Genomic DNA, 21,152 nt, shown 5'->3' with positions numbered 1-21,152 from the left:
GTTAAGTTTAGACATGGTTTTGGGAAGGGTTAGATTAAGCAATTGGGGGGCCCTGGCAACATGACCACGGAAGAGGGGGGGGGGCAATAGTGTCTTTCTTTTTTGTGTGTGTTGAAACCTCCCCAGTGGAAATGCAGAATTGAAAAACAAAACAAAAATAAGGCAAAACAGAGTTTTTAAAAAGTCATAAAGAATAGGCTGACTGAAACAGAAGTCTGGATTTGAACTGGGGTAAAGAGTCAATATTGCGGATGTCAGGGGGAAGTGCATTCTAGAGCTTAGGAGCAGAGCAACTGAAAGCTCTATTACCCATGGTACTGAGACGGGCAGAGGGGACAGAGAGCAGAACAGAGGAAGAGGAACGGAGGGAGGGGAAGGGAGGGAATAGCAATTTCAATAAGATTAGAGAGATAAGGAGAGGCAGGATTTGTGGATAGCCTTGAAGGTGTGGAGGAGTATTTTAAAATTAATTCTAAATTTGATAGGGAGCCAGTGGAGTTGTTGGAGTGCAGGGGTAATGTGGTGAAAGGAAGGGGTTTTGGAGATGATGCGAGCAGCTGAGTTCAGGACTAGTTGGAGCTTGTGGAGGGATTTTTGAGGGAGACGAAAGAGGAGAAGGTTACAATAATCAATGCGGGAGGAGACAAGACTATGTACAAGGATGGAGGTGCAGTGGGGGGTGAGAGAGGGATGGAGACGGTTAATGTTGCGAAGATGGAAGTAAGCAGACCGTGTGGTGTTTTTAATATGGGAGAGGAAGGATAGAGAGCCATCAAGGATGACACCCAAGATCTTAACTCTCCAGTCTCCCCCTCCCCTCAAGTTATCCATTGAAAAGGAAAAACTGTTGCATAAGTAGTTAATACCCCATGTATGCTAGCCATGTGATACTGCCCAGTTAACTAAATATGATCATCACTTGTCATCCTGCTCTCTAATTACCTGTATGTTTGCACTTTCCATCAGACCTTTTTGTTGTAGACATACAGTAAAATTGGGGGGAAAAAATCCTAAAATACAAACCTCCATTCCCCTCAGAAATGGGCGGCACTTCCACTCCTTGCCCTGAATTCTGAGTATCCTGAAACAAAATAATAATTTGTATATCTGATGAAATCGGGGAAGGGATACAAAGATAGCAATAACAACCAACTCCACATCAGAAACTTGTTTTATTCTATGCAGTGGACATTTACTGAGCCTTTTACAAACAGTGAGGGCTATACATCACCATTTTCAATATTTATATTCCCCTTTTCTGTGTTGAGGTTTAAAATCAATTAAAAAACAATCAATTAAATAAATACATTTTTAAAAAAAATCAAAACCATGCTGCGTTCTCATACATCAGAGGCCGTCTTAAGTGTTGAGTTTGTAATAGGCCTATTAGTTGTTTATTTTCAAAATGCATGCTGCCTATTCGCAAATATGATATTTTCATTAGTACTTAGTAAACTCACTGGTCTGCAGTACAGTATGTTTTGCAGCCAAAGAGGTCTATGACTGGTCATTTAAAATGACAGACATTGAGAAGATCCACCTATTAATGTATGAAGTGTGCATTTCTAAGCCATAATGAAGACATGGTAGACATACAGTGCTTAAAAAGATGTCGTTTGGGAATTGGGAATTCTGTAAATCAACTTCTAAAATATGACAAACTTAACATTTTATTCAAAATTTGAAACAAGATTTGTTTCAAAATAACAGCGTTTTCCTCAAACCACATTTTGGGGGAGAACAGCCCCTGTTTTTACAGATCTTTGCCAATACAACAAGAAAAGCACTGGAAGTAACTGGTAACTTTAGCATCAAGCCGCAAGTGATCACTGGACAAAATTAAATTGCCGTTTTACACTCTGGTAAATTTTATGTTCATTTAAAAGTGGTTTATAAGTACTTTTGAGGTTTTACTTTGTACCATAGACTTGCATTGTGATCCTTAATTTGGCTATACTGTTAAACAAGGCAATACAAACATATAGACAAAAATGATATGCACATTCATGAATGATGCTTGGAAATACTGCAAATATGTGAAAATATGTGAAAAAAGGGTGGTCTGTTCCTTTAAGATGATGTAGCGTTAGGTCAACTCACCTGTGGTCTGTCCACAGAGGATGTCACAGGGGAGATATGAGCTGATCCAAGGAGTCCTGTGGTCTCAACAACTCCTGAAGAAAATGACACGTGTCTTTTAGTGTAAACATGAATGGGGTGGGGTCAATAGCATAGCAAGCATTGTCTGTGTGTGCAACTGAGGATCCCTCCGCAACCTCTGATTGTTTGGAAAACGGCTGTTACTCAAAAAATATGCTCATATGATTGGCTGCTTAGCGTCTTTCCCCTCCTCACAGTGTGAATGTTTGTGAAAGGGAAACCTTCCAGTTCCATTTAAACTGGCACAATGTAGGATCACGTAGTTTGTGCGGTGCCTGCGGCAAGCCCGTCTCAAAAAATGCTGTTTAAATAAGCTTGCTGTGAGTGTTTTTCATCACAGAATGCCAGAAGTTGATACAAATCTGAATAAGGTATGTAAAGCTATTTTCCGTAAGAGAAGTGGCTGAAATGTTTCCCACAACACTATTAGCGGACCACTCTATCAAAAAGTTATATTTGGGGTTCTCAGCAGACCGACCGTGAAAGTGGCCGCGAGAGTCATCGTTCACTTACTAATGACTCAAATAAACATCGGTAAGTGGGGAAGATTCTTTAGAATGCATGGACACTAAAAAGAAGATAGATAGAAACACATCGACAAGTATGTACAAGTAGGATAAAATCCAAGCAAATAAAATACATAAAAGAATGGCAGTATGAATAGAATATGGAAAATACAGTAAGGATACAAGATGAAAGAAGCATAAATAAATAAGTAAACTAGAAATGCACCCAGAGTGTACAGACCTCCGCCAAGGATGTTAAGTTTGTTTTTAGACACATACAGTAGGATATTTGTGTCATGCTGTGGTGTCATTTATGCAGGTTTATACACACCATTAGTGTGTTCAGAGAATTAAACAGTGAAATTGTAACTAGATTATATGTGTATTTTTTCTAATTACCATGTCCTTGATTAACTGTGGTCTGTTTTGTTCACCTGTGATTGGGGTATTGGCAAAGTGCTACATGCTATAGGCCTATTGTGAACTTACTATGCACTGTCCTAAATGCACTTATTGAAGGTCAGAAGTTGCTGGTCACATTGTTAAACGGTTTTGATGATGCAGCATGCCCTTATTACCATTTAAAATTTCACAGCTATTTCATATCACACTTTAAAGACTAAGTGTATCAGCCTAATCCAGCCTTGTGCTAGGCTACAAGATAAAAAATAAACCTGCTTTGAAAACTTGTGATCACGTGCTAATAGAACTGTATTAGTGATTAGTGAAGGGAATGTAATGACCAACAAAACTGAAACAACCACAGACAACCGTATCTGGTTAGGCCTATTTTTTGCCTACGATGGTATGCATCATTGTCATGGGCTACTGGTTCTTCTGTCGGCTGAAGCGTGAAGCGGCATTTCCTTGTAGGAAAATCACTATCACCTAATCAGTCTATGGGCATTGCCATTGCTGTCGGGCTTTGTGGTCCATCTCGCAACTGGGGTTAAATTGAGTGAAGTGTAATGCATTTGACCAGCATTGTGAACTTACACAGCCACAAATCCCTTTTTTTTTGGTGATGGTACTTCATTAATTCGACATAATTGTCAACCAAAATGATCTGCGGTCACTGTCCATCTCGCTGCTGTGCACTTCCATTTCACACATAGGCTATTTTAGGCAGCGGTAGCCTATGTGTGAAGTGGAAGCCGCCTAATTAATTTCACAGGACTGTTTGTTAACTTCAACGAGGGTGTAGTCAAAAGGGTGCCTGCTGATGAGCAACTTTTTAGGTTGATAGCACTGGTTTTGGAGCTGGCGTCAAAGGGGACAGTCCGTTTCCTTATTGCTTTGGCGCAGCCTAGGCACACCCGATTGGAATATTAGCCGGTGCTCGGCTATTATGCATGCTGTCGGGCTTTCTGATCTCTGTCCATCTCGCAAACAACTTGGGGATAACTGTAAATGTAGCGAAGGGGATGTAATGAATTTTACCAGCATTATGAACGTACAGTCATAAATTAGCATATTTCGGCAACGGTAGCCTAATTAATTCGACAGCATTGTGAACAAGGGTGCCTGCTGATGAGCAACTTTTTAGGTTGATAGCACTGGTTTTGGAGCTGGCGCCAAAGGGGACAGTCCTTTTCCTTATTGCTTTGGCGCAGCTTAGGCACTCCCGATTGGAATATTCGCCGGTGCTCGGCTATTATGCATGCTGCCGGGCTTTCTGATCTCTGTCCATCTCGCAAACAACTTGGGGATAACTGTAAATGTAGCGAAGGGGATGTAATGAATTTTACCAGCATTATGAACGTACAGTCATAAATTAGCATATTTCGGCAACGGTAGCCTAATTAATTCGACAGCATTGTGAACCTAAGTCACAGTCCACAACAGCATTGTGAACTTACACGATCACATATTCCATATTTTTGACAAGTTAATTCGACAGCATTGTGAACCTAAAAGACCTGCAGGCACGCCGGTGCTCAGTGCTCACCTTGTGGCAGGCAGTGAAATAGCAGCGAGCGAACGAACGAACGAAACACAGACAAGAACGAACGAACGAACACAGACAACCAGAGAACGGAAAAAAAACGTTTGACATTGGTTCTCTAAAGGTTTGGTTATAACCAAACCATCTACCACTTAAAAACGTTCCTTTTGGTTACGGTACAAACCAAACAAATACTAACGTTCTTGGACTTTCAGGGAACTACTCATATGAAACGTTAGCTAGTAGTTACGCTGCTACCAATCCACAAAGTCATGTTAAGTTGTTTTTCGGTTGTTTTCGGCCTAAGTAAGGTCAGCCTATGCCATTTTTTAAAATTAATTTCTTATAATCTATTAATTGTTCATTGCCATTATTGCACCAAATTGCAAAGAGTAAAATGCAAAATAGGATATATCATAGCCTATTGAAAAAAGAGAAATGGTGCATAAAGTGAAACATGGTACGGATACAGCTCTTATGAGAAGCTGCATGCATGCTGCAGGTGTTTGAGGGCTTTTATCATTGATTAAATCATGAAGTTAAACATGTATTGCTCTACGAATAGCGAATATGTCACCATCTCTCATTGAACTCCATTGATTTTCATTGTGTTGCTTTCCATGATTACAATGACCCTAAACATACACCTAAGGCCAAAGTTGATTTTCTGGAGAGGTGTGAGTGAATCAGTGATTAAGTATGACACCCAATCTGCATGTTTGAAGTGACTTATCTGCTCATTTTTTTCAGAGTCCCATTAGCCTTCATTTTTGTCAGAATTAGGCCTGACATACTCTTGGCTGGCTTTTTTGAGACAGGACAGTGGGAGAGACTTCTTTGGTGTTAAAGGTGAAGAATTTGGAATAAATACATGGTGCCTAAAGTCAAACATGGGAGGGATACAGCTCTTATGAAGAGCTGCATGCATGCTGCAGGTGTATGAGGGCTTTTATCATTGATTACATCATGAAGTTAAACATGTATTGCTCTACGAATAGCGAATATGTCACCATCTCTCATGGAAAGCAACACAATGAAAATCAATGGAGTTCAATGACCCTAAACATACACCTAAGGCCAAAGTTGATTTTCTGGAGAGGTGTGAGTGAATCAGTGATTAAGTATGACACCCGATCTGCGTATTTGAAGTGTTTTGAAGTGACTTATCTGCTCATTTTCACATTATGTTCGATAGGTGACAAAACTTTTGTCTTGTCAAAATCTGCCCTGTCTGTGTTCATTAAAGGGTCAATCTTTCTTTGGTGCATGAAATTTATTTTTGTACATACATTTTCATTCGAGAGGGTTGTAGCTTTCATATGAGTGATTTCTGAAGCCAAGTGATTAATTGAAAGTCAGGTTATTAGCTGTTATTGCAACCAGATGGGTAGGCGACAACTCTTTTGGAGGCGAGTGTAGTATACCAGCCACAGGCACAAGTTACCATCAAACTTTCCTGCTCGATTGAATGCAATGCTACTGTCATACTGTGTATCTTCTTAACTCATCAACAGTTTTAATCCTGTATGTATTTTTGTCAAGTATGGTTGTAAACTGAAATTGTGTGCTTACATTTATGTTGGTGTTGTAATGTTGTATCTAAATTTCCCCACTTTTCATTGCAACAGGTACAAATTGCTTGCATTATATTATTGCATGTTACTGCTGTACAGGCTGTGCGAGACGCAGCAAGGAGAGACCAGGCTCAGGCAGAAGACAACACCATGGACCTCAACACATTCCACACCCGGTGGAGATGGACGAGTGACCTGAGATTTCGTTTTCTTTTCAGATCTACACCTCCACCACCATCATGTACGTTTTTTCAGTTATTTGATGTGTTAACATGGGTTTATGTTTTGAAATTATATGCATAAGAAGCCCACTATTAAAGGAATGACATTAGTGTCATCTTTCTATCCAGATATGTCAATGCCTCACAGCTGTGAAGCTGCCACTCCCTCCCTAACTCATGGCACAGCACCCAGCCATTTGGAAGATTTGAGGCACAAACATCATCCATTTAAAAACATCTCGAATGGTTATGAGGTTGTTAAGTGTATGCGCTCCGTGTACTTCTTGATGTCCATACAGCAAAAGTGTTTTGAACTAAAATGAATTTCATTTCAATTTCACCTGTAGTCCTGGAGGAACAAAAGAAGCCCCTTTTGAGGATAACATAATTCATAAAGTACATAGTAAGTAGGCCTACTACACACATATTCACATACAGTATGACGTGTATATTATGTTCCTACACTAAAATGAATTCTATCACAAATGTAGCCATGGAAGAGCACATGGGGCCAATGACAAGGAAGATGGAGGTTATGGAGAGGAAGTCCATGACTTTGAAGGCTGCCATGGCTTTGAACATGCCACGACCTGCTGTTGGTTCAGTGCAGCAGAGAGCATGAGCTGGTGGAGCTAGACAGAAGCCTGGCTCAACCAGAAATGAGAAACCAAATGGTAATTATTTTGGCATAATTATGTGAATTATGTGTTGCTGTATATAATGTATAATGTACTGGTTTGGCTAATGAAGATAGACCACATAATGTTTTCCATATTAGTTTTCATATTTCATTTTCATCGTCTGCTTTAATTTTTGTAGACCTTGGGAATGCCTGGGACATTACAGCCTGAGGAGGAATAGAGTGCATGCATTCCAGAACCTGACCCTTTGCAAAGTTATAACAGGTAAGATTAGCAGGTATATTCTCCGTAAAAAATATCTGTGTAAATCTGTGTTGCGCCAAGTTTGATTCAGATTTAAATGTGCCACCTTTCTTTACATCCATTTGCAGAGACCTACACACAGAATTTCTCTGTCCTGCAGGAAGTGAATATTGAGAATAGCATTGGGCATACTCTGAAATTTGGACTACACAGATGGTAAATTAAACTTCAGTGTGTCTTTTATCAATCACTGAATAGTCACAATAAGCTAATTAAATGAAACATTGGTAGGCTACTAAGTTGGTTTAAACTTTTTGTTTCTTATTCTTTTTAGGTCAGCTGGTCCTCAAGACTGAAAACACACACCAACATTTTTATTTTCTGTATTTTATTTATAGTTTTTATTTATTTATTTATTTATTTATTTTACTTTGAGCCTTGATGGCATTTTGATCATATTGTAATATAATGTTGCACTGTTCTCACCCATGTTGAATTCCTGATATTTGTCAATTAGGCATTCCCTCAGCCTCAAGACTGGAAACACATTATATGCACTCACATCCATTTTTGCCATCTTCATTCTTATTTTTATGCATTTCGCATTGTTTGCTTTTGTTGTTTTTGCTGTTTTTGTTGTTTTGTTGCAAAGTTGTTGTTTTTTTTGCCTTTTTTGCATTTTATTATGAAAAAAACATTGTAACGTTGCTCTGTTACCCTCTTACCTATGTTGTACTCCTGATATTTTCCTATTAAACATCATCATCCTTCAACATTTCAATGAATAAAGGGCCGTACACACACGTCGCTGCTATTTACTCGCTACTTGCTCACTCGCCTACTTGCCACTCGCTCTGGGTGATTTTGTTTACTGGTTGTCATGGTTCCCGCTGTCCGCGCCAATAACGTCCGTACGAAACAAAATGTAGACCTACGCTGTTTAACGTTGATCGTGTGCTGTGCACAACCATGCATATGAGCCTTTGATGGTGTTCACTGTATTGGATGTATTTTCCTCAACACATTTAACCAAAGTGTGATGGTGACGGCGTGCAGAAGTTGGGTGGTCAGAACACCACAGGGCAACGTCACCTGTCAATAATCTGTATTCTGCATTCCAATTGGTTACTCGCTTAACTCGCGTCGCTCGAAGATAAAATAAGTTTATCTCGGAACCCGCCCACATCGCATCGCATGTACTCTCCTCGCCTACTCGCCAGCGAGACTCGCTGGAACACGTAGACATTCTATTGACTTCATCCGCTGAGCGAGTAACTAGCAGCGACGTGTGTGTACGGCCCTTTAGGCCTACAAACTACAGAAATATGACATTATGGGCATTTCCCATTATGTTGTCATATGTCTGCAGCTTGTCGACCTAATTGGATATTACTATAATGTTGTAGGCTAGGGGAACCTTTTGAAAACCAACATGAACACGAATAAAGGAACGGTGAAAAAACGTAGATGAACCGAACGGGAACCATACAAAAAACGTTCTGGGAACAAACAAAAAACGTTCCTGTTAACCATTATAACCATAACAGACCCAAAAAACAACGTAAAATAACCGAAAAAAAAAACAACGCCTCATGTTCCGGGAACATTCTCGGAACGGAAAATTGTTAGTAGGGACACACAAACCCAGGTGATCACATAACCTCCTGGCGGAGGTAACAAAACAATCATGCAAATCTACATGCAAATACCATCCACAAGGGCTCTGAGAGTGCCCACTCTCTCTTAATCAATGTTAACTTGTATTACCCAAGTTCCTTATGGACATGCCACTTTTTGCATGTTACAGAGGATACGGCTGCCATTATACTGTATGGCTACTATGACTTGAGCTTGAGGGTGCCAACATTGTTCCCCTCATACTATGAAACATCATCCTACGTTAGAATACATCAAGTGAATCTAAGGTGGTAACATTTCTGCTAACATTTTTCCCACAGTAATTTTCACTTTTTGTCCACCACCTGGGATGTGTAATAAAAGACTCCAGTGAGTATTACAAGTAGATGAGGTGAGTCAAGAGAGTGTAGGTATTTGGCTACAAATCCACCAATACAAAGTTGCATAAATAGTTAATCCCCAATGTATACTAGTAGCCTAATGTGATACTGCCCAGTTAACTAAATATATCGTTTGTCATCCTGCTCTCTAATTACTGTATCTGTATGTTTACACTTTCCATCAGACCTTTTTTTTTGTAGACATACAGTAAAATTGTACTGAGAAAAAAATCCTAACATACAAACCTCCATTCCTCTCAGAAATAGACTGCACTGCCACTCCTCGCCCTGAATTCTGAGTATCCTGAAACAAATACAAGTTTTTATAGCTGATGAATTGGGGGAAAGGATACAACGATATCAATAATAACCAACTCCACATCAGAAACTCGTTTTATTCTTTGCAGTGGACAGTTATTGAATCTTAAAAACAGAAAAGGAAAAAACAGAAAAGAAAATGGTGATGTATAGCTCAATGTGCTGGTTAAAAAAAAAAATGTAAATAAATAAATACATTTTTAAAAAAAATCAAAACCATGCTGCGTTCTCATACATCATAAGCCTTCTTAAAGGTTGAGTTTGTAATATAAGTTGTTTATTTTTCAAAATGTATGCTGCCTCTTCACAAATTGGATATTTTCATGAGTACACTACTTACTAATAAACTCATATTCACCGGTCTGAGATACAGTAAGTTTTGCAGCCAAAGATGTCTTTTACTGATCATTCAAAATGACAGACATGGAGAAGATCTACTCGTTAATGCATGAAAAGTGTGCATTTCTAAGTCATAATGAAGACATGGTAGACATACAGTACATGAAAATGACAACGTTTGGGAATTGGGAATTCTGTAAATCAACTTCTAAAATATGACAAACTTAACATTTTATTGTAACTGGTTTTCCAAATTGTTAATCTATTGGTATGTTCAAAGAGTATGAGTCCGAATAAAGTAGAGTAGTCACAGTGCATGATGACATGCATGTTTCTTTTAGGTGTATTTCAGATTGCCAATGTTGACAGCATTCATGCATCCCCAAACCATGTCAGTCCCACTACCATGCTTGGCTATTGAGAGGATACACCTTTTTTGTAAAACTCACTTGTTTACCACCACACATGCTTGACACCATCTAAAGCAAATTTGTTTATCTTGGTCTCAAGAGAGATGAACAGACCAAGGATATGGATCACTGGAACCATGCACTGTGACTACTGAAGCAGATCCTGTTATTCTCCATAGGATTGCATTCAAATCTCACACCAATCTATTTAAGCCAGATGCAGACTCAAAATGTAAAAGTTCAATGCAAAGAAAGGTTGAAACGCACACTGATGACCTCCCTTTTCATCCCTTTTCATTTTGTTTCATTTCGAGACGATTTGAGCAAACACAGCCCCTTCTCTACTGGATTTTCATCTGGGGTGTACTCACTTCTGTGAGTACATGTTCAAACATTCATGGCTGTATTTTGTTTTTTTCTGAGTGAACAAGAAATTTAAGCGGTTAAATATGTTGTCACTAATCATTGTGTCCAAGTGAAATTTCTGCAATGCTTTCCTATGAAAAGATATACTCACAAATCTGCAAAAACTGTGAGGGGTGTATTCACTTTCGTGATATACTGTATGCATGGCCCTTCTTTAAATAGTTCCCCAGATGAAACATAGCCTATATAAAAGTGTACCATTTCTTCTTTCCACAGGTAAAATTTGTCACCTTGACATTATAGTTTATATGTATAGTTTTATATACACACCATCTCCCTATAGGTGTACTGCTCTGTTGTGTATGTCTATTCTTTAAAGGGCCTTGTGAGTGATGTTGAATGGTAATTATAAAAATGGACTAAAACTACTTGTTCCAGTCAATGCATTGAAAAATTAACCAAGGAAGAGTTCAAAAGAAGTTCCTCTGAATTCTAGTTGTGACCTAACTTATGTTAAGAACTAAACCTTTGCATACACTGTAATGAACACAATTCGGGTATTTTTAACTGTAAAATGTGGTACACACACTGGCGTCCCGGATGAACGCACAGGCTAAATATGGCTGCAGCCTAGGGGACCCCACCTACCAGGGAGCCCCCAATTAGTCAGAGGGGAAACAGCTGCAATCTGAGTGTATACAGTGTGTATAAACATGGTGATCATGGTGATCATAAACCAAGCTTTAAGATGATGTAGCCTCAGGTCAACTCACATGTGGTCTGTCCACAGAGGATGTCACAGGGGAGATATGAGCTGATCCAAGGAGTCCTGTGGTCTCAACAACTCCTGTAGAAAATGACACGTGTTTTTTAGTGTAAACATGAATGGGGTGGGGCCAATAGCATAGCAAGCATTGTCTGTGTGTGCAACTGAGGATCCCTCCACAACCTCTGATTGTTTGGAAACAGCTGTTACTAAAAAAATATGTTCATATGATTGGCTGCTTAGCATCTTTCCCCTCCTCACAGTGTGAATGTTGGTGAAAGGGAAACCTTCCAGTTCCATTTAAAGGGACACAACGGATCACATAATTTGTGCGGTGCCTGCTGCAAGCCAGTCTCAAAATGTACACCGTCATGACAAAATGCTGTGGAGATAAGCTCGATGTGAGACTGTTTTTCATCACAGGATGCCCGCAGTTGATGCAAATCTGAATAAGGTATGTAAAGCGATTTTTCTGACCGGTATATGAGGTTAGGGGGGCGTTTGGGCAAAAAGGTTGAGAACCACTGTCCTAAACTGTGTCACCGAACTCCTGCAAGTGGATAAAACAGTCAAAGGGCAAGACAACAGCTTCTTATCATACGCTGTGCAGAGTTCCAATGGCAAACCTTGCCGCTCACCACTCCTAGTATTCCTGGCTGTGCACAGTGTGCATGTGTTTTTAAATGCAGAAACTCATGAATGGGGTCTTTAAGGGGAACGCAAAAGTAAAATGAAGATTTAAATGGCTAAACAGTAATTTACAGTTCCTACACCAATTTAAAATCATCAGAATCATATAATTATACATTGTGAACACTATGGTGTAAGGTAACTTTTAAATTGAGTGTTTTAGGGGGGGCGCTGTGGCGGGGGGCGCTGTGGCGCAGCGCGCTAAGCCCCACACACTTGGGCTTGCATGCCCATGGGGACCCCGGTTTGAGTCCGGTCATTTCCCAACCCTACCCATCTCTCTCCACACTCGCTTCCTGTCGCACCTTCACTGTCCTGTCTGAAATAAAGGCCCAAAAAGCCCTTAAAAGTACCTTGAAAACAAAACACTTATTTTTATTTTATTTTATCAGTGGTCAGGATTTCTGTATGTACATAGAGGCAAACATTCTGCTAATGTAGTACATGGGGTGCAATAATCTAAAAGCATCAAATGGCTCAAATGCATTCCCTTTACAAGCAATATTGAAAGCAATAGAATTTAAAAACAAAAAAGATAAGAATATTTTTATATATTGTATTCCGTGTATATTTCATACACCAGGCAGCTCAATGTGCCTTACAAACAAATAAAAACAAATGGTCATAATGAATAAAGCAAGTGGGGAAGATTCTTTAGAATCCATAGACACTTAAAACAAGACGATAGATAGATATAAATAAATAAGTGTACAAAACAAACATGCAAATACCACCCGTGAGGGCTCTGAGAGTGCCCATTCTCTCTCAATCAATGTTTTCTGGTATTTCCCAAGTTCCTGATGGACATGACACTATTTGCATGTTACAGAGGATATGGCTGCCATTGTAACTTACTATATGTAACAGTTTGCAGTGGTTCATTCTGAACTACGAGGGGGACAATGTTGGCACCATCTAGCGCAAAACATCATCGTAAGTTAGGAAAAGTGAATCTAAGGTGTGTGCTAACATTTCTCCCTCAGTAACTTTCACTTTTTGTTCACAACCTGGGATGTGCATTAAGACTCCAGTGAGTCATAGATGAAGTGAGTCAAGAGAATGTAGGTATTTAGCTACAACTCCACTAATACAAAGTTGCATAAGTAGTCAATTCCCTTTGTATGCCAGTCATGTGACTCTGGCCAGTTAAGGAAATATGATTATCATTTGTCGTTCTGCTCTCTAATTACCTGTATGATGACCATTTCCATCATACCTTTTTTTGTAGACATACAGTAAAAATTGTATTGAGAAAAAAATCTTAACATACAAACCTCCATTCCCCTCAGAAATGGACGGAACTGCCACTCCTAGCCCTGAATTCTGAGTATCCTGAAACAAATAATAATTTTCATAGCTGATGAAAAGGGGGAAAGGCATGCAAAGATGGCAATAACAACACACTCCACATCAGAAACTTGTTTTATTTAAAAATTTAAATAAATGAATAAATACATTTAAAAAAGCAAAACCATGTGGCGTTCTCAAACAGCTTAAGCCTTCTTAAAGGTTGATTTTGAAATATTAGTTGTTTATTTTTCAAAATGCATGCTGCCTATTCACAAATTGGATATTTTCATTAGTACTTACTACTAAACTCATATTCACTGGTCTGCAGTACAGAAAGTTTTGCATTTTGTCTATGACTGGTCATTTAAAATGGCAGACGTTGAGAAGATCCACCCATTCATGTATGAAAACAAAAGTGTAGCCTAGAAATCTAGACACCCCTAGTGGCCACAAGCTGTAGGGCTTTAGCTTGCTAGGCTATGAAAAGTGTGCATTTCTAAGACATAATAAATACATGGTAGACATACAGTACATGAAAATGATAACGTTAGGGAAATGGGAATTCTAGAACTTCAAAAATACGACAAATTTAACATTTTATTGTAACTGGTTTTCTAGATTGTTAATCTATTGATATGTTAAAAGAGTATGTGTTTAAACATTTAATTGGGACTCATATTCACTGAAATTTGTTTCACAACACAGCTCTCCTCAAACTGCTGTTGGTGAAAAGCTGGACCTGTTTTTACAATTCTTTTACAAGACGACAAGACGACAAGACAGGCCACCCCTCTTTACTAATTGAAGTGTCCTTCCTCCAAGATGACTTTCTAACATGTATTCTCTGGAGCTCGTGTGACAAATGGCTTAATTGAGGGGCCAATTCCTGATATCAAGCATACATTTTCAGAGTTTGTAGTCCCTATGGCATATTACACACAACTCTGTTTCATAGTGGGGTCCCTTTCACATAACAGGGCCTTATGAAATACACATTACATAACACGAAAGGATATTGGAAAGCATAATGTTTTAAATGTGATGTTGAAATTTTAGTGCGGAGCCTTGGGCTTCAGGGCCCCTTTGGCTCCTGGGCCCCTGGGCCTGCGCAGTAGTCACTTCTTGGTCACACATACACTTTTCATGTCCTGCAACTTGCAGTATAAACATTGTACATGGAATCTGCATGTTTAGTTCCCCATATGGTGCAATAAAAACACTGTATATGCATGGCCCCCTTCTTTAAATAGTTCCCCAGATGAAACATAGCCTATATAAAAGTGTACCATTTCTTCTTTCCACAGGTAAAATTTGTCAACTTGACATTATAGTTTATTTGTATAGTTTTATATCATCTCCCTATGGGTGTACGGCTCTGTTGTGTATGTCTATTCTTTAAAAGGGCCTTGTGAGTGATGTTGAATGGTAATTTTAAAAAATGAAATAAAAATACTTGGTCCAATCAATGCATTGAAAAGTTAACCAAAGAAGAGTTCAAAAGAAGCTGTTCTGAATTCTAGTTGTGACCTAACTTATGACTAGACCTTTGCAACCAGGGGCGCATCTTGCCACCAGGCAAGGCAAGCAGCCTCTTGGGGCCCCCAAGCCCTTAGATAATGAATAACAGCCCACACTTTACCACAGTAGATTTTGGTTCAAATGTTCATTTCTTTGCATTTTCGCTTGGAGCCCCACCTCACCCTAGAATCGCCTCTGTTTGCAACCTTTCCCAATCACATGGCACTAATACACACAGAACCCCACAGGAAAAGAAAGAAAGTATGTTTCACAGATTTAAAATCAAGCTGTGGAATCTGGAATCAGCTGTGCAAGTTGTGCAATCTGAGTGTGTATGAACATGGTGATCATAAACCAAGCTTTAAGATGATGTAGCGTTAGGTCAACTCACCTGTGGTCTGTCCACAGAGGATGTCACAGGGGAGATATGAGCTGATCCAAGGAGTCCTGTGGTCTCAACAACTCCTGAAGAAAATGACACGTGTCTTTTAGTGTAAACATGAATGGGGTGGGGTCAATGAAAACATATGCATAGTTTTCATGTACTCATAACAAGCATTCCTGTCTCTGCGTGCAACTGATGATCCCTCCGCAACCTCTGATTGTTTGGAAACTGCCGTTGCTTAGCACCTTTCCCCTTTCTTTTTCCGCAATTAAAAGGGAGAGTAGTTTAAAAAATATAGATGGCAAGGGAGGATGATGCATTTTCTGCCTTTGCACCAGCCTTCCTCGGCCGATCGCTTAAAAAGATTATTAGTTTGTTCATGTGACGTCGGCAGTTATCTCTGGCTGGCGTGCGATGTGGGCCGCACACCGTCTGTATTTTCTGTTGTCTGGGAGGGAACGTGTCTTCTGAATCTTGCCTTCCCCACATGCTACCTAACCTCGAGCATGGGTTCAGTCAAGCTCTACACCTGCAGAGCAAGTACCGCAATCGTTTGAATTTGTTGGACTCTGGCAAAATTAGGCTAAAGCTCACTGCTTTGTGAGCATGCGTTTTGCTGAAATGCTGTGATGCTTTAGGACAGTGCCGGAGAGTGTAACGGAGGCTAACTAGCACAGAGTTGGCGTGGAACGTTGGTAAACCTCCCTCCGATAGCCTCATACAGTCTCGTGCCGTTGGGCCTAGAGACTAGTCTCTTTGCCCGGCGGTATCGTACTGTGTCTCCCATTGCCGGACCGTTGTAGTTGACGAGATCGCACGTTCGATCCCCGAGGGGGGTGAACAGGTGCAAGATGACCTCTGTCACATCAGCAAGAGTACAGAATCTCTGCAAGCGGATAAAACAGCCGACCGGCAAGACAACAGCTTCTTATCATACACTGTGCAGAGTTAGCCGCTGACCACTCTTGCTCAGGCATTCCTGGCTGCACGCACAGTGCAAGTGTTTGTAAACGCAAAAACTCATGAATAGGGTTATGATGATGTGAAATATGATTATCATTTGTCATGCTACTCTCTAATTACTCGTAGGCTATGTTTACAATTTCCATCAGAAATTTTTGTTGTGGACATACAGTAAAATTGTGTTGAGAAAAAAATCCCAACATACAAACCTCCATTCCCCTCAGAAATGGTCGCCACTGCCACTTCTTGCCCTGAATTCTGAGTATCCTGAAACACATAAAAGTTTTTATATCTGATGAAAAGGGGGGAAGGGATACAAAGAAAACAATAACTCCACATCAGAAACTTGTTTTATTATATGCAGTGGAGAGTTACTGAATCTTAAACAGAAAAGGGAAAAATAAGACATTGACAATTGTGATGTATCGATCTCACTATGTTGAATGTTAAAAATAAATGTAAAAAAAAAAATAGAATTATTATTTTTTAATAAAAAAAAATGTGCTGCATTCTCATAAATCATTAGCCTTAGAGGTGCACTGTAGGATGGTGGCCAGAGTAGATATTAAAACTATGCTGCTCATTTAAACTGTGCTGTCTACAGCCAAATTTGATATTTTCATGGATATTTACTAAATAGCGAACTAATGCTTACTAGTATGATGAAAGTACAGCAGGTTTTAAATTCAAAATGGCAGACAATGGAGAAGATCCCCCTTTTCATGTATGAAATGTGCAAGTTTCCCAGTCATAACAACTACTTAGAATTTAATGGTGGTGGTAAGTATTAATGGTGGTGGCAAGTATTCATGAAAAATGTACCATTTGTGAATGTGCGGCATGAATTCAGGAAATGAACTAGTAAGACTTATTACACAGTGCACCTTTAAAGGTTGAGTTTGTAATATTAGTTGTTCATTTTTCAAAATGTATGCTGCATATTCACAAATATGATCTTTTTATTAGTATTTTATTTACTAATAAACTCTTATTCACTGGTCTGCAGTACAGTAAATTCTGCAGCCGATGAGCCAAAGAGGTCTATGACTGGTCATTTAAAATGACAGACATTGAGAAGATCCACCTATTAATGTATGAAGTGTGCATTTCTAAGTCATAATTAATACATGGTAGACATACAGTACATGAAAAAAATAACGTTAAAATTAACTTCACAAATATGACAAACTTAAACATTTATTGTAACTGGTTTTCCATTGACATACTGTTGACTGGTTTTCTATTGACTTGTTAAAAGAGTATGAGATTGGATGATCAATCCCATATCCACTGAAATTTGTTTCACAACGACAGTGTTCTCCTCGAGCTAGTAGAAAGCAGCACCTGTTTTTACAAATCTTTGAAAATGGCAATCATTTGCTCAAACAGAGATGCAGAATTTATAATGTGCTATAAACAATTCAAATTGACCATCTTATCCCAATTAAGATCTAGTTAGCCGATACACATGCTCAGAAACATTGGTAACTCAATGCATCTTTACCTCAGAAATGCAAGTTAAATTAACCTGACCACATCAAAAATGTTACAGAACTATGTTAAAGACTTAAAAACATTTTTTTTTCAGATTTCTGAAACTCCGTCCTTCCACCATGAAAAGACAAAATATTTCTCACATCAGCATTTTCGCCTTCGTCTTGCCCCGAATCCATCTTGGAATTCTTAAAACCACATTAGTAGCATCTGTGAAAAACATAGTAATATTTAGAAGTTACAAGATTTTACAAAATGCAAAAACTGGAGGAAATCATTTTGAAGTTAGGTGTTATATTTGCTTTAAACAGCAGAAATGTCATGATGACGCCATCGTCCATCACCGTCACAAAATCTTTATTTAAAACCATTTTACTTGAAATGCCTACATTAATTGTCATTCATTTTCAATGGGGCTCATTTCTGGTGCGTTAGAATGTCCATACCACCAAAGCACCAAAACGTGGCATAGAAATCTACAGGGTATATTGAAGAGTGAAGTGTGGGTCACTAGGTCAACAAACAAGAACAGCTGACAGCTAAGAGACAGACAAAGAGAGTCCTAACAAGCATTAAACATTGATATTTAATGTATAATGTAACTGATTTGATGTTACCCGATTTTTTTTTTTTTCTGAAGATAATGGCGAATATTCTAATAATGTGAATTCCCCAATTCATGTTTTTCTTTTAGCTGGAAAGCTGCAAAATGTGTAAAAATCAACAAATGTTGGTTTTGGTACTCAAGTCAGAAATGCAACCTCTGAGTTTTAGGTAATAAACCTCACTATCATTTTTTAACCAAAAAATCATGTACATAAATCAAAATGTCAAAATATAAAGCCAACCTTTATTGAATTCTCCATTTATGTAAATCATTATATAGTGCCCCTTTCCTGTTCTTTAAATAAGAAAGCTGTGAAATCACATTCTCTTTTTGTGCTATGGAACACATTAATGCAATTTTATTTTCCTGTATCCATTCATTTTCCATGATTTAATCTCCATGTCATAACACCTGCTGCTATTTATGTTTTTATACAAAATGTGGGCCTATGCATTCATTTTTGACAATAAATACAAAATAATAATAATAAAATAGTGGTGATCAACACTTCATCTGCCCCCTTGATCCAACCAACCCAACGTGTTCCCTACAAGTTGCACAAAAAAAAACTTATTTTGAGCTTGATTATCTCTTTTATGTGCTGCATTGGGTGTTCAAAGACTATTTTCAGGCAACGCGTTTCCGGTTTCCTATGACCGGTCTTAGTTAAGCTAAGAACAACCTGACTCTAACCAGCTACATGTACGCCCTCGCTTGTAGTTTGGTGAAACGCAGCCAGGTGGCGCAAGTCAGGTTAGGTGGCAAGAGTCCACTGGAGAAACCAGCAAAAAGTAGAATAGCCTACATGATAACAACTCCCATTGGTGCCTATGGTTCCCTCAAGAATGTGCCATTCCATCAGATGGAGACTAGAGGCAAGTGATGACTGGAAAACCTGAATGGAATCAATTGGGCCAAATGTTAAAATATATTCTACTCTACTCTACTCTACTCCAGTCATCAACCTCATGAATGCACATTTCCTGTTCAGCGCTCTTACATAAGAGGAGCTATTGTCAAGTTCTTTGGGTGTTAAGTTTTTTCATCAGAGCAGAAGATTTTGACCTGTATGCAGAGGCGATTCTAGGGTAGGCCAAGTTGGGGCCCCAAGCGAAAATTCAAAACAATAAACATTTGCAACAAATCGCCACTAATGTAGTTTAAAATCTTAACTATTATTCACCATTTAGGCTTGGGGGCACCAAGTGGCAGCCTGCCTAGCCTGGTGACAAGATACGCCTCTGCCTGTATGCCTACTGGCTAGCATTCTGCTAATGTAGGCCTAGGTTAGGCCTCTATGGATTTGGAGTCTTAACAGCTTGCCTGTTACCAGGAGGGTGAACCTGGAAATGTTGAGTTTTATGACAGAAATGTGTAGTATGGGTCCCAAATACATATAAACTGGTGTATGCTACCTTGTAGGCCCTATATAATGAGCTTAAATAGAAAAATAGCCTAAATACCAAATATTTTGTGATTGTAGCCATGGGATGGCTTATGGTAGGCTGGGCCTATAGGCCATCATAAGCCATCCCCATATAAACTTAGGCTATGATCACAAAATATTTGGTATCAAATTACTAATGTTACATATAAATATTGAATGGCAATAACAACAGAAAGTAAATTAAATTGTCAGCAAACTACAGAAACACACTGATGAAAACCACAAGAACATTTAAAAGGCATGCGCACCGGGCGTGGTGTGATCAATTGAGGCAGTCTACCAAATAAATTTATTGTTTGCTTGTTTTGTTGGTAACTCGCAGCGCAAAGAATTCAGGACTACCCTAGCCTGATAAATCGGCCTAAATGTGAGATCGGATGTGCAATCTTCACCCATTTATTTAGGCTATCTTAGCCTAACTCCTTTACAACCCCTGTGATCAATATTTTTGAGACGCAAGTCATTAGTCATTGAGACGCAACAGTACAAACACCGCAAAAATAGCCTACATTGGTCCTACGCCTAGGCGTGCCCCAAGAAATACACCTGCTAACCTAATTAAAATTCAAAAGCTAAACTGCGGATAGCCAACCTAGTTGAAAGCTCTGATTTGGCGGATAAATTACGACAGTTTAGCCTACCTAACTGACTGAAGACTGAGACTGAAATGAGTGTTCTTTTTTTAATCATCTTATGGAGCATTGTAGAACTAACCTTTTCTCCGTCAAAATTACTTGCAAGCGATGCATCAGCTCCTCAGCATTTCTTCAGAAGTTCCTGCAACTTGGCTTATATACAAGCTTCTCCACGCATGCGTATCGACTAAGATACTTTGGTTCACTGTGTCAACTCGAAAGTGAAATTAAAGTTAGGGGTTGGGTGCGGCTTGGGCACCTTTTGATCTGCCATCATGTGATTTCGCAGAAGTCGAGAAGATAGGCCCATTCTTCTCAACATAGTACAACCTCTCGCCCTCTGTTTTTTTTGTTTGCTTGTTTTATTTTGTTTTGTTTTGTTTTGTTTTAACTGTAGCCTAATTCAAACATCAAACAAAATATTGAAAAGACGGGACAATAAATCAATTAATTGAAAGAGGAAAGACAATTGTCCTTTCAGCTGCTTTGCAGCTGTTCAGTGACAATCCTTCCATAGGCCTAGATCCCAAATAAAATTTGACTTCATTCTTAAAAGCAACAAATGGTTTCTCCTTCATTTAGGCCTACATTTAAGCCTATGTATGATATTTTCTCC

The 21,152-nt window shown here is 39.0% G+C and overlaps 1 protein-coding gene across 1 annotated transcript in view; it reads right to left on the bottom strand.

Annotated features, from left to right (window-relative positions):
* LOC134454840 (uncharacterized) overlaps nucleotides 1-20,702 on the bottom strand; it is a 103,581-nt gene extending 82,879 nt beyond the window's left edge. Inside the window, exons 1-9 of the mRNA XM_063205999.1 lie at nucleotides 20,616-20,702; nucleotides 17,991-18,057; nucleotides 16,563-16,620; nucleotides 15,397-15,470; nucleotides 13,472-13,529; nucleotides 11,515-11,588; nucleotides 9,555-9,612; nucleotides 2,101-2,174; nucleotides 1,024-1,081 (exon numbers count right to left, since the gene is read on the bottom strand). Of these exons, the coding sequence (XP_063062069.1) occupies nucleotides 1,024-1,081; nucleotides 2,101-2,174; nucleotides 9,555-9,612; nucleotides 11,515-11,588; nucleotides 13,472-13,529; nucleotides 15,397-15,470; nucleotides 16,563-16,620; nucleotides 17,991-18,026 (490 nt within the window). The 5' untranslated portion in view covers nucleotides 18,027-18,057; nucleotides 20,616-20,702. The remainder of the gene's footprint in view (nucleotides 1-1,023; nucleotides 1,082-2,100; nucleotides 2,175-9,554; nucleotides 9,613-11,514; nucleotides 11,589-13,471; nucleotides 13,530-15,396; nucleotides 15,471-16,562; nucleotides 16,621-17,990; nucleotides 18,058-20,615) is intronic.
* Nucleotides 20,703-21,152: the final 450 nt, after the last annotated feature.

This window comes from Engraulis encrasicolus, chromosome 8 (genome assembly GCF_034702125.1).
Source record: "Engraulis encrasicolus isolate BLACKSEA-1 chromosome 8, IST_EnEncr_1.0, whole genome shotgun sequence".
NCBI lineage: Eukaryota > Metazoa > Chordata > Actinopteri > Clupeiformes > Engraulidae > Engraulis > Engraulis encrasicolus.
This window is presented reverse-complemented; position numbering and strand designations above follow the sequence as displayed.